This window comes from Lithobates pipiens, unplaced genomic scaffold (assembly GCF_037356315.1).
Source record: "Lithobates pipiens isolate NorthernLeopardFrog02 unplaced genomic scaffold, aLitPip1_a1.2 Scaffold_8, whole genome shotgun sequence".
Taxonomy (NCBI): Eukaryota; Metazoa; Chordata; class Amphibia; order Anura; family Ranidae; genus Lithobates; species Lithobates pipiens.
The window spans coordinates 463,417,827-463,431,957 of NW_027507903.1; the positions used below are offsets into that span (position 1 = coordinate 463,417,827).

Here is a 14,131-nt window from a genome sequence, read left to right on the forward strand (position 1 = left end):
GGATATAACAAAATATTTACAAAAATGTGAGGGGTGTACTACTCCCTTTTGTGAGATACTAAACCACATAAACACACAACAAGGCTTACAACATAACATAGGCCTGAGGTGTGCCTTGGTCTGCTGGTCGGTATGCCAAGAAAGGGGGCATACCCAAGATAAGTAATGGATGATTGTGGATAGAGTTGTGCTGAGGAGTGCCCTGAAAAAGGGGAATACGAGGGAGGGTATCGTGCACCGGAACCGACAAAGACCACAGATGAGTGGTCTGCTTAAATACCCCCCGGACTCCTCCCATAAATTCAGGCCACAATACTGGCATTCTTATTCATGGTTGAACCCCTTCGACGAGACAGATATAAACCACATAAACACCCGACAAGACTTACAACATAACATAGACCTGGTCTGCTGGTCAGTATGCCAAGAAAGGGGGCAAAAAACTTGGATAGGGAAGTAACTCTTGAGTGAGTTTGGTAAAGGCTTGTGCCATTTCTACCTGAGGGTTCGGAATATAACGAGCGAAGCAGGCGTATTTCCACCTTCCCAATTTCTTAATGACATGTCTGTGCTCCATGCTGAGATGCGGCCGAGGCTGCACCATTTCGGAAGAAGTGTCTGGAGTATCGAACGGGGTCAAGGCCTAGGTTAATCAGTAGGATTATAACATGCCTGATGAATTGGCTGCCACTCAGGGGGCTGGTCGGAAAAGTTAGCAACGGGCTAGAGTTTGGCTGTCTGGGCAAGTGAGATAGTAACCAGTCGAGTGTGACAATCCCAACTTATCCACCTGGCGTAGTTGTTTGGGGGCCGGCAAGCCCTGACCGAAACCAGGGGTGGAGGGGAAGTTGAGGGGGCGTCTAGTGGCTGCATTGTAACACCAGTTTGCCGTATGGGTAGAGGACTGGCAGATAGCGCAGAGCGGGGAGAGTAGACCGTCAAAGTGGCGGCAGAAGAGGTCTGTGACACCCCAGTTTGTACTGGCATGAAACTGTGCGAGCTTGGCTGCTGCTTTAGCCAGGAATGAATGGTGAGAGTTGTAAAACGAATACCCCCCGTACTTATAGCCTAAGTCCACCACTGTGTGGAGGTATAAGTCCAGCTCTTTCCTCCTGCTGGGGCTGGTCAAGCAAAGGACGTCTCTCAACATCCAAAAAGCCAAGGCTAATTTGGTGACTGTCAACTTGCGGGTGAGCCTGGGGGCTTTGAGCTTAGGGACCACAGAAATGTCCCCCAGGCATATGACTTATTCTCGGCCAGGTCATGAACTGATATAAGGAGGGAAGCCAGATTGATGACCTTCCTGATGCTGGCTGGGACAAGATGGGCGGGAAGGATGGTAGGACTCATTTCTGGTGTACCTGCAGGAGATGGCAGGACCAGAACAGCAATCGAGTCTGGGAGGGCTGCGGCTTGGCGCATGTCCAGGACTGCTACTCTGGTCTGAACATCAGAGACCGCTGAAGACAATGAGGTCATCATGGATTGAAGCTGGGAAACTGTCATGGAAATTGACTGCAGGGATGCATGCTGGACTGTGTGCTATTGGAGAAATGCTTGCAACGATTGCAAGAAAGTAGCCTTATTGGCAGGCAAAAAAGATAGAAAAAAATTGAGTATGGAGGAATGAACTATAACCATGAACGATTATAACCGTGTCTGAGAATGTATGAAATGAATCCGATACAAATCAGTTGTAAAATGTATGAAATTAATCCGATAAGAATCGTTTGTAGAGTGTATGAAATTAATCCGATATAAATCGGTTGTAAAGTGAATTGAATCCTATACAAATCGGTTGTAAACAAGTATAAAATTAATTCGATACTAATCTGTTGTAAAGTGACTGAAATTAATCCATTACGAATGGGTTAAAAATTGTAGGAAATGAATCCGATATGAATCGGTAGTAAATTTATGAATCTGACACGAATCATTGTGCCGCCGACACAACTAAATTTGAATCGGGCTATGGAGTGCATGAAATGATTTAGTAAAATTAAAGGCCTGTGACTCGCCATGTGCAGTGTAACAGTGTGCTTTGATGCACTGAGAAATTAATCTCGTGGTTGGTACGAACTTTAACGTCTGCACTCGGAGACATACGAATGATTAGTAAGTCCCGCGGCAACGGCCGTAAACATGAAATGGGGAACATAACGAATCGCAAAACTATACGTGATGGGGGAAATGGGTACAAATCCTACCTGCGACAGTGAGCAATAGTCGATCAAAAACTTATGATTAGAGCAACCGCAACACACTGAATTCAGGAACACAAACTCACAAACACAAAGTGAGCTGAGAAGTGTCGACCTGGTGACGTAATGAATCGCGCACGGGAACCGACAAAGACCACAGTTGAGTGGTCTGCTTAAATACCCCTCGGGCTCCTCCCATAAATTCAAGTCACCATACTGGTCTTATATATATAACATATATATGTAACAAATATATATGTAACAAATAAAGACAAAATGCCCCTCTGACCTAAATTAACTCACTGCACAGAGTACTTAGCTCAATCAAATGGCTACAGCCTTCAGTGTTTGTTCGCATCCAGTGCTGTAAGTCTCACTCTCCTGACTGAGTCTGTGTATTACAACCTCTAAGCCCTTTTACACACGGTCGGATATTCCGATGGACAATGTCCGATAGGACCGTGTTGTCGAATAATCCAACCCTGTGGCTCCGACGGACCAAGTTTTCCAGCTGGGCTATAAAATTTTCCGACAACATGTTCTGATCGGACTTTGTCCGATTGTGTGTATAAAATTCCAATCGGACAAAGTGCCACGCATGCTCAGATCAAATTCCTAGACCAAAGCTATTGGCTACTAGCCTGAACGTAGTCCCATCGTAACAAAATTACGCCATCACGTTCTGCACGATCGGATTTTCCGTCAACTTTGTCCGACCATGTGTATGCAACAGTTTCGGACAAAATCCGTCTGACAAAATCCAACGGATTTGGTTGTCAGAATGTCCGACCGTGTGTACAAGGGCTTAGACACCTAGGGGTTGTGTCCTGAAGTCAGAGATGTGAGAGACAGCCCCATAGAAGTCTATTGGGCTGTAATGTGCTGAAGTGGCCAGAATATAAACAATCAATGAAGGCCGCGGCTATCAAATCAAAGCAAGAATGCATCTTTTGAGAGGGGAGGGGAGGTTGGCTTAGGTCAGGGCTAAGGGGCAAAAAGAATAACTGCACTTCATTTTAACATGCACTTATCCTTCAAGTGGTATTGAACCCAAAACCTAAAAATGTGTTATATTGCAGCTTACCGATCATTAGATGTGGTGGCTGCATTCCTTTTTTTCTGGCTTTTGTTTGGCCTCTGTTTTCACCTGGTGATCTGGCCAGTAACACACCTCCTATATTATACAGACACCACTTTGGATGAATGAGCACATGAGGAACAGCAGAAAGCTGCATTGTCAGTCTGGGGGAGTATAAATGTATTAGCAGAATCATATACACTAAGAACTTGAGGCCAAACTCCAGCTCACACTTTATAATCAGTTACAGCAATCAGTTTTTTTTTGTTTGTTTTTTGAGATAAAGATTTTGCATGAATAGAACTGGTCATTTTATTCACCCCTGACAGTGTTAGGCCTCTTTCACACGTGGCCGATCTATGGAGCGTCGGATATCAGTGGTGACATGTCCGCTGACATCCGACCCGCTCCGATCCAAAAAAGTGTGACGGAGGAAAAACCTACTTTTCCACCCGACATCGGATCGGGTGACGACGGACTCTGCGGTCCGTCGTCACCTGATCTCCCATAGGGGAGAGTGGCGCTCTGACAGGTCCGTCCCTACACAGTGTGCAGAGACAGACCTGTCATCTTCCTGCTCAGTGGAGATCGACGGTGCGATCCCCACTGAGCAAGCGGATATCCACAGGGCAAACCATCACGGATCCACCCCGTGTGAAAGAGCCCTAAAGTGGTTCGGCTCATCCTTGTAAACTGATACTCTCTGCTGGATAGCTTGTGCTTTTGTAAAAAAAACAGCTGATTTGCTGGATGGATCACCAGATGAAAATAATGGAAAGAAAGCCTAAAAAAAAAACTAATGCAGCTGTCATACCAATAATTAGTAAGCTGAAATATAATAAATGATTGTTTTTGGGTTTAATATCACTTTAAACTTACATAACCTTTATTACAAACAGCCAGGAAGGAGTCTTGCTGGACTGCGCCACCTTTTGCAGTTATGTTAATATAACTCTGCACATACTGTATGTACATGATGTGATGTGCACATTGTTCATACATGCCAACAGTCCCGATTTTCCTGGGACAATCCCAATCGGAGGCCGTCCTGATTAAATTGCCGGGATTTTGCTTTTGTCCCAGGAAATCAGGACTGTTTTTGGCACCGGAGCTGCTTCTGGCTCCAAAAATATGGTCGCCACCATGAGATCTCTTTCCTGTTTCCCATGGTTCTTGGCTGAGATTGGGACTCCGCCCCTCCAGCCCAGCTCCTCCTAATCTCCACCTTTCCAGCCCTCTGCATTGCAGCTCCTCCCACCCTCCCTTGCAATGTTATTTGAACATCTACCACCCCCGTGCGCTCCCTTTTCATGGTGTTGTACTTAGACAGTTTTCCCCCATGAAAACTGCGGGCACGCACGGGGGTGGTAGACGGCTGAATAACATTACACAGAAGAGTGAGAAGAGCTGCAGTGCAGGGGGCTGGAGGGGCGGAGAGTAAGAGGAGCTGGGCTGGAGGGGCAGAGTTCACATCTCAGCCGAGAGCCAGGCGGAAACAGGTTTTCTGGGGAAACAGATTTTGGCATACCAGTTTGTGAGAGGCAGAGCCAAGGGACTGTACTGCACCGGGGGCGCCTGATGTAAGCAGGGACTCCGCAGGGGGCACCTGATGTAAGGAGGGACTCTGCAGGGGGCACCTGATGTATGGAGGGACTCCTGATGTATAGATGGACGCCTGATGTATAGACGGCCTCTGCTGGGGTAGCCTGATGTGAGGATGTAAGCAGGGACTCCGCTGGGGATGACTGATGTGAGGAGGGACTCCACAGGGGCACCTGATGTAAGGAGGGACTCCACTGGGGGATGCCAGATGTAAGGAGGAACTCCGCTGGGGACACAAGATGTAAGGAGGGACTCCGCTGGGGACACCAGATGTAAGGAGGGACTCTGCTGGGGACACCAGATGTAAGGAGGGACTCCGCTGGGGACACCAGATGTAAGAAGGGACTCCGCTGGGGACACCTGATGTAAGGAGGGACTCCGATGGGGACACCTGATGTAGGAAGGGACTCCGCAGGGGACACCTGATGTAAGGAGGGACTCCGCTGGGGATGCCTGATGTAAGGAGGGACTCTGCTGGGGACACCTGATGTAAGGACGGACTCTGCTGGGGTTGTCTGATGTAAGGATGGACTCGGCTGGGGCACCTGATGCAAGGACGGACTCTGCTGGGGACACTTGATGTAAGGACAGACTCAGCTGGGGAAGCCTGCTGTAAGGAAGGACTCCTCTGGGGACACCTGATAGCATCTGGTGGCAGGCAACTTGGCAGGTGACACACTCAGGGCTCCCTCTGATTCTGCATTATGGTGAGTTGAATGATTTAATTTTATATTACAATGTAATAATAGAAAAAATGCTCATCAATCATCCTGACACCATAACCACCATGGTGCCGGGATGATTGAAGCGTCAACACCAGGTGTTTGGAGTATCTTTATCTGATGATTATTAAACTTTCTGGAATACACATATTTCTGTTGTGGTGTGGATCTGGGCCTGCTGTCCCTCCATCAGTCCTTCTTTCCTTCCTTCTCTCTCCTTCCCTCCCTATTTCTTTCTTTCTCCCTCCATCTCTCATTCACCTCAAACTCGGACCACACCCCCTTTGAGACATGCTCCTTTAAGCCACACCCACTATTTCGTTTAAACCACACCCATGTTTCACTGCGGGCCGCGTTTTCCTTTTTCCTCTACACCACGCCTTAAACTGAATAACCCGCCCCTAATTATAATAAGACTCCGCCTAATGACAAAGGTGTCCCTAGAATTTTTTTTACAATGTTGCACAGAAAACAAAGTGCCATATACAGTGCATGCCCATCACTGGGACATGTCACTTTACTAATCAACAGTAACACCCCTTTCACACCAGGGCGTTTTCCAGGCGCTATATCACCTGCAATCAGCCCTAAAGAAGCTGCACCATTGTTTGTAGTGTGAAAGCCCCAGGGCTTTCACACTACAGCGGTGCGCTGGCAGGATGTCAGAAAAAAGTCCTGCCAACAGCTTCTTTGGATCGGTGAAGGAGCGGTGTGTTTACCGCTCCTCCACCACTGCTCCCCATTGAAATCAATGGGGCAGCGCTGTAATACCGCCGGCAAAATGACACTATTGCGGTGTATTGCCGGCGGTTTTAACCCTTTCGAGGCCGCTAGCGGGGGGTAAAAGCGCCCCGCTAGCGGCCGAAATGCGCTGCAAATCCGGCGGTAAAACGCGCTAAAAATAGCAGCGTTTTACCGCCGACGCAATGGGCGAGGTGGTGTGAAAGGGGTCTAAGGCTCATCCAATTGGAAGAGGCAGGAGCAGAGCTATCAAGCAGATAACACTGTCAATTGGGCATACATAGCACCTTGGATTTTGAGGGTACTGGGGGTGCTATAAAGCAGATTCAAAGAAGCGCTTGAACATGAAAGATGAAAATGCTTGTCATGCTAATCTTCCCTGTTTAATGACCCTGAGCCAGTCTACAGCCAAATCTTAGAAGTTTCAATTTGTATGCAATCAGGCAGGCCCTTGCACTACATGGGTTTGGTAAATCTGAAGACAAAAATCAGCATAAAATCTGATAGTGTGTATGGGGCTTTAGATTTACCAAAACCATATAATATGAGTTCAAACCTGAACACTTTCAATTTTGTATGCAATCAGGCAGGTGCTTGGACTACATAGTTAAAGGTAAATCTAAAGGAAATTGAATAAAAAAATTGTATAATCTATGGCCAGCTTAAGTTGTAATGCCTAACGATCTAATCTTGCACTTCCAAAACACTTTAGAATTTAGATGTTAGACACTTCAGTCACATTGAAGTAAAATGGATCTTTGTGGAGTTCAGATGCTAATGACTGTTTTTCCAGGTCAGATTGAAAGAAATCCTGATACACCAGGATTGCACATTTCCAAATGTTTTTAATGGGGCTGTATAGTGTATTATACTTAATTAGTTTTTTCCCTCATCATTTCCAATCTAAATGGATCCAATGGTTGAGTTTTAAGGTGTAAGTAAGGCCTCATTCATACTTAGGGAGACTTAGCAGGAGACCCAGCGATTCACTGTCGGCGAAAGCCCAATGGAAAGCAGCAGGGTGCTGACAGCTCCCGAAGCTAATGGTGACCACTTACAGAGCAATTACCTGCAAATAATTATTCATGGGCGCAGGGCAGGCACAGGTAATCACTGTTGTGCTTGTGTTGCAATTCACTGTTAATGGCACCCCAACCACAGGAAAAAGACAAGTTTTCTTTAGAAAAAAACATGCATCACACGCAGCAAAATGCACAATTAAAAAGCGTGCAAAGCTCAAAAAGGTGCATAAGCTACTTTGCTGCGTTTGTGTGCATAGGGCAGCTTCTTCAAATAGATAGGCACATAAATGCACAATTCTGCACATGTTCATGAAATGCTAAATGACAATGCAGGCTTAGATCAGATAAAAGTAACAATACGGATAATAAACAATATATAGGGTACTTGTAATCCATAGAGGGCTAGCCCTGTATCAGGGAATTTAGCATCAGACAGTGTCAATGCCAGAACAACAATCCACAGCACACAGCCATATAACCTTTTCCATCAACAAATAGTCCATAGGTTAAAGCGGAGTTCCGGTCACCAATATTTTATTTATTTATTTTTTCCAGGCATTCCCTCACACTGCATTAATAACACATATAAACGATATGTGTATATGCTAGTGGATATTAACCATATTTTTTTTTTAATCTTAATCTCATCATGGCCATTTCCATGATGAGTGTGGGCATATGAAGCCCAATCGCAACCTCTTCCTGGATAACCGATTGAGGGGTACATGCTGGGTAACCAGCATGCACCTCTCGATCTAAGGCATGCGCAAAGCTCCGGTGGCCGTACCGCCGATTGTTTAGCAAGTTGCCAAAACAACGGTCGGCAACGGAGGAAGGTCCCGCCCTGTTGTTATGGCAAGATAGATAGATCTGCTTAAATCGCGTCATTTCCTGTCGGGAAATAACACGTTTTTTTTCGTGCAGTCCTGCCCACTGACTCCGGGGAAATGATGACTCACATTTCCCACGAGCACAGGGAGGAAGTGATGCGGATCGCCGCAGAGCCAGAAGTGGCAGATTAGGAACCACAACCCAGCAACAGGGCACTTCTGGTATGTTTTAAAAAAAAATTCACTCCAAATGTTTTTATTATTAATAAAAGACTGAATATGTGAAAAAAAAAATTTTGGGGTGGAACTCCGCTTTAAGTCAGGTAATGCTGGCCATACAAGTAACAATATGATCTTCTGACTTAACAATCGTTTGGATGAAGAAGCATGTCTTTGGGTGATTAGTTGTGCGATGTATGATCAAGTGATGATGCATTTGCATTAACGTTTCTCTGCACTGGTAGAGACATCATTACCTCTCCCCTGAATCTAACCAATCGTTCTATTCAAATAAATTATGCACTTTGTTACTTTTTCGAAAAAATCCTGCAAGGAATTTATTAGTTAAGGAATGCGACAATTTATCCAGAATAGGCCTGCTATGTATGCCAAGTACACTTTGTTATTGGTATTCCTATATATTTACTTTGTGTGTATATTGACTGTCCAATAGGTTCAATCTAATTATTGAATTAGATTAAATTTATAATAGTACCTCCTTATTAATGTTCTGTAATGTCTGTTGTACAGAATTTACAAATAAAGAATGACAAAAAATATATTGTTTGAAGTGTATAGCCGGTATAGGGTTCTCAGAAGATATTATGTTCACCGCAATATATATTTATGTATGTATGTGTGTGTGTGTGTATGTGTGTGTATATATATATATATATATATATATATATATATATATATATATATATATATATATATATATATATATATATATATATATACATATATATATCATATGCAGCGTTGCATGCCATTAGAAAATATATATATCAACAAGCATGGGTACCATCTCTTGTACATTCAATCCCTCCCCACACCCTACCCTCTAAAAGTGCAGTTATTTTTTTTTTTTTTGGAACTATCAAACAGTTTCAGTGATCGAGAAAACCACATCTGCAAATATAATATGTAGATCCAAAACTTCGGGGGAATTCCAAGCTTTTTTTTTTTTTCACAGAGATGCTTGTGTTACCTTCTTTTTCCAAGGATGCTGTACACACTTAAAAATTATCAAGGGGTCAAAAAAATATGGAGATGAACAGGATCCTCACCACATCTGTGTTAGTAATCTTGGCCAAGTGCTCCGTCAGACTATCGCCAGAGAGTTCGTTTTCCGTGTCGTCCAACTGCAGCCCACAGATTGCGGCTCCCACGCTTCCAGTCGCTATCATAGATGGTGGGTACAGGGCAAAGTTAAAGTCTGCAAGAGAACAGGCCAGACAGTCAGGAGCAGGCAGGACTGTGCCAAAGCACGCATTAACTGTGGTGGCACTGAGCTACAAAGGACATTGACCTACAGACACATATACATACTTTTATGCCCCCCCCCGCCTATATGGATGTGCTTGTTCTGGAAGTATGTGCTGTTGTGCCTTTTGCAAAAGTCAAGCATTTTATGTGTTCTACGTACATTTATAGGATGAAGCCAATTCTTATCCCACATAAAGAGTCACAGAAACTATGCCAGCTTGCACTGCTGTAGGTCCAGCTCTACGTGTGGCCACAGGAGACCACTGCAATGCTCAATAACCTCGTTAGCGGCCTTAATGTCATTCAAAATGCAAATGAGACAGACAGAAAATGGCGGGGGGCCCAGAGTGACTAGGGGAATCAGCATCAAAAAAAAAAAAACTCACTCTCTTCTCTCTTTCTGTAACCTCCAGAGCAAGCACCATAAACTTGGCCTTCAAAGGCTGCTCTGGCCTAGGCTTTTGTTGGGCAACAGGCTGCAATTTGTATTAGTGGCTCCTATTTTTAGCATGTTAATTAAAGGCAGCGATTGGTGCGGCAAGTGTCTCCTAAGGGGGGAGTGTGGCTCCTATTGTGCAGATTTCCCTTCTCATCTCCAGCTATTGAGAGTCATGTGAGCGACCTTCACGCTGATAAAAATTCGGCCTGACGTACCCACAAAAAAAAAAAAAAAAGACGGGGAGGGGGTTAGCCGGCCTATTCTGTGCACATGAGTTAGCGGAGCAGCAGACATTCTATTTATGTGTAAAATGAACGAAATGGAGGAAAGTGGGGGAAGAGTAACATTATAAAAGGCCACCTAGGAGTCTGAAAAGGAACGAAATCTATTACCATATATCCATATTCAGTGACTGCAATGGCTATTTAAAACAGACCCCCTGGCCAATTAGCCATATATAGAGTTGAAATACATATATTTTAACTGTTTTATCTGCGAATATACAATACATGTATTTCTGTTCAGACAGTCTTGTGATTCAAACACCTTTGCCAAGCTGTATAGCCTGTAGAGTAGGGGTCTCAAACTGGCGGCCCTCCAGCTGTTGTGAAACTACATGTCCCATGAGGCATTGCAAGGCTGACAGTTACAAGCATGACTCCCTCAGGCAGAGGAATGATGGGACTTGTAGTTCCGCAACATCTGGAGGGTCACCAGTTTGAGACCACTGCTGTAGAGGAACACCACAATTTCCAATCGAACCTTCCTTTGTCATCTGCCTGCTCATTGGACTATAAAAGAGCATTTCTCCACCTCCTGAAAGCTCTTAAACACCTCCCCTCCAAATGCATGAAAACACATTTGTCTAACAGCACTGTGCAGTATTTAAGCTCATGGAAGCAAAACCTCTGTGCTGTGGCAACATAATCTCAAGAAAGCAGTTAGCAGCATTTTTATATCCATTTTAAGCAGACCTGTCTTTACAAAAAATATAGCAGTGCAGGCACCATAAAAAAGAACAGCAAGAGTCTCCTAACATCATGAGCATCACTTAAACATACCTATTGGGCACAATGAGCAATATTACAAAGCTGAAACAACTCTACTGATAGAACACCCCACGGAAGTGACAGAGGGATGAACTTATTCACACACTTTGACAAGGCTGCACAGGCAGAAGGGATACCTCACTTCTCCTTATTACACAAAAGCAAAAAAATGTTGTCATCTCCCCATCACCATCCTGCTAATTGGATATAACCAATAGTCTGAACTTAATTCTGCTCAATATTATTTGTGGACCATGGAAGGTTAAAGTGTTACTAAACCCAGGGCCCTGCATTCAATATATCTGGTCTCCCACTGTACACAGAACATGGAAATGCAATTATTTTAGTAACTATTAACTGCTAAATGCCTTTTCTCATCAGCAGTATATAACATTTTTTTTTACTTCTATCAGTGTCTGCTTAAAGCCTGTAGGATGAGCTTTCATATTCTTCTGACTGTCCTATGAGACTGCAGGAGCCTTGACTCTCTGTCTGGACAGCAAACTAACCACCATGGTAGATAGTTTTTATTACATCTTGTTCCTTGCATTGAGAAATGTCCAAATACATTTGGAGCACAGGAAAGATTTCATTGGTGTAGGGATGTCCCTTCACTGTCCAATTAGAAGGTTGCGGGATGGCAATGCCAAGTTTTATTGCTAATATCAAAAGGAGAACTTGGGACACCAACCTCCACCGCCAATTTCAATGTTAGTCAATGAGAGCCTGTCTTATTTACCACTTCTGAAGTCGCTCCAACTTTAGAAAGGTTCCTGTACTACTTCTATTTTATACTTCTATTAAAGTAGAACTCAAGCCATTAGGAAGTCGCACTGTATGTTGCGGTAGTATGAACTAAGCCTTACTCACTGTACTGTATCTATGGAGGAGCGGCATTGTCGGCCTAGGAAGGGTTTTAGGTCTACAGAACACATCCTCTCTTCTTCTTCATAACACAGGGGTGAAGGTGTTCTGTAGTCTACAAAGAGAACTGGGAAAAATGCTAACTGATAACAGCCAGCATGGGCTATACAAGAAGGATCAGCTCACTAGATTTGTGGCAGGATCAGTAGGTTTTTTTTGTTGCACTTATCCACATAACAAGATACTTTAAATGGTATACTTAACAGACCAGAAGACAGCAAATAAGAGACATTCTTTGTTAGGGTTTACATACACTTTAAAGCTGAACTCGTGGTACAAAAACTTTCATTAAGTAGAAGTTCAGCCAACACCTAACTCTCAACCTACTTGCAGCCACATTCTAAAACGAATCTATCTAGCCATGTAAAGAAAAAAATCGCTTACCTGTTCTGCAGCCACTCTGGTTTAGGCTGCATTCACACCTGAGCGTAGCGTGTTTGAACGTTTTTACCGGCGTTTTATCGCGCGACAACGAGCGTTTTGTCACACTACAACGCGCGACAACGAGCGTTTTGTCACACTACAACGCGCGACAACGAACGTTTTTTAACTTCAGCGTTTTTTTCAGCCAATAGGAAAAATATTTTTCATCTGCTTATTTTTTCTTGAGCAGATACAGCGTCAAAACGCCCGTAGAAACGCGCGTTGTCGCTCAAATCGAGCGTTTCCATTAGTTTCTATGGGAATGAAAACGTCCAAATCAGCCCGATTCGCGCGACAAAAAAGGGTCCAGAACTTGTTTGAGCTTCAGGCGTTCGGCTTCAGGCGACATGGAGTGGAGATGTGAACGATCTCCATTGAGAATAATGTATTTTTTCCCCTCCAGCGTTTTGTAGCTTCAGGCGTAGGGCTACAAAACGTTCAGGTGTGAACGGGCTGTCAGTCCCACACTGAGCTGTAAGCGGCGGCTTCAGTATGTGGAAGAACGGCAAGAAAGGCAGCTGACAATGGAAGCCCCATAGTAATGCCCTGTAAACACGGTCAGATTTTCTGATGGAAAATGTTCGATGGGAGCTTTTTTTCATAAATTCCGACCACGTGTATGCTCCATTGGGCAGTTTCCATCGTAATTTACATCGCACAAAATTTGAGATCTGGTTCTTAAATTTTGCGACAACAAAATCCATTGTCGGAAATTCCTATCGTGTGTACACAATTCCGAAGCACAAAGTTCTTACGCATGCTTGGAATTAAGCAGAAGAGCCACACTGGCTATTGAACTTCAATTTTCTCGCTCGTTGTACGTCACCGCTGACGTTCGGAATTCCCGACAACATTGTGTGACCATGTGTATGCAAGACAAGTTTGCGCCAACATCTGTCAGAAAAAAATCCCATGGATTTTGTTGTCGGAATGTCCGACCAATGTCCGATCGTGTGTACGGGGCTTTAGTCTATGGGTGAGGTCACTTCCCAGGCATTTCACAGCCATTGTCAGTTCTCTCCTGCACACAGCATTCGCCGCTAGAGATTGGACTGGAATGGCTTCAGGAAAGGTATAGCGATTTCTTCTTTACAGTATTATAGATTATAGATACAGTATTATAGTATTTATAGATTTGTTTTAGAATGTGGATGTCAGTAGGTTTAGAGTTAAGCCCCATACACACGATCAGATTTTCTGCTGATTTTTGTCTTCAGATTTACCAAAACCATGTAGTGCAAGGGCCTGCCTGATTGCATACAAATTGAAACGCCTAAGGTTTGACCTCCTATTATATGGTTTTGGTAAATCTGAAGGAAAAAATCTGCAGAAAATCTGATAGTGTGTATGGGGCTTTAGTTTCGGGTGAACTTCTACTTTAAATATATTCTTAAATAACCACAAGGGATATACAGTTAATCCAGTTTGTCTTCACCAAATTCCTTTACACACACACAGATATTATCTTGTAAAAGTAGCAGTGACATCATTACTGTGCTGTACATAGACTGTGCAGGAAGCAGAGCTGTGGGAGGGGCCCAGAAGCTCCTCCCACTACAGGCTGCCTGCAGAAAACTATAGGAGGGGTGGATACAAGACCAGTCACCCCACA

The 14,131-nt window shown here is 44.1% G+C and overlaps 1 protein-coding gene across 1 annotated transcript in view; it reads right to left on the reverse strand.

Moving 5' to 3' along the window:
* The window catches only part of CCND2 (cyclin D2), an 81,473-nt gene that overhangs the window by 33,846 nt on the left and 33,496 nt on the right, over nucleotides 1-14,131 (reverse strand). Inside the window, exon 4 of the mRNA XM_077468515.1 lies at nucleotides 9,486-9,634. Coding sequence (XP_077324641.1) covers nucleotides 9,486-9,634 — 149 coding nt within the window. The remainder of the gene's footprint in view (nucleotides 1-9,485; nucleotides 9,635-14,131) is intronic.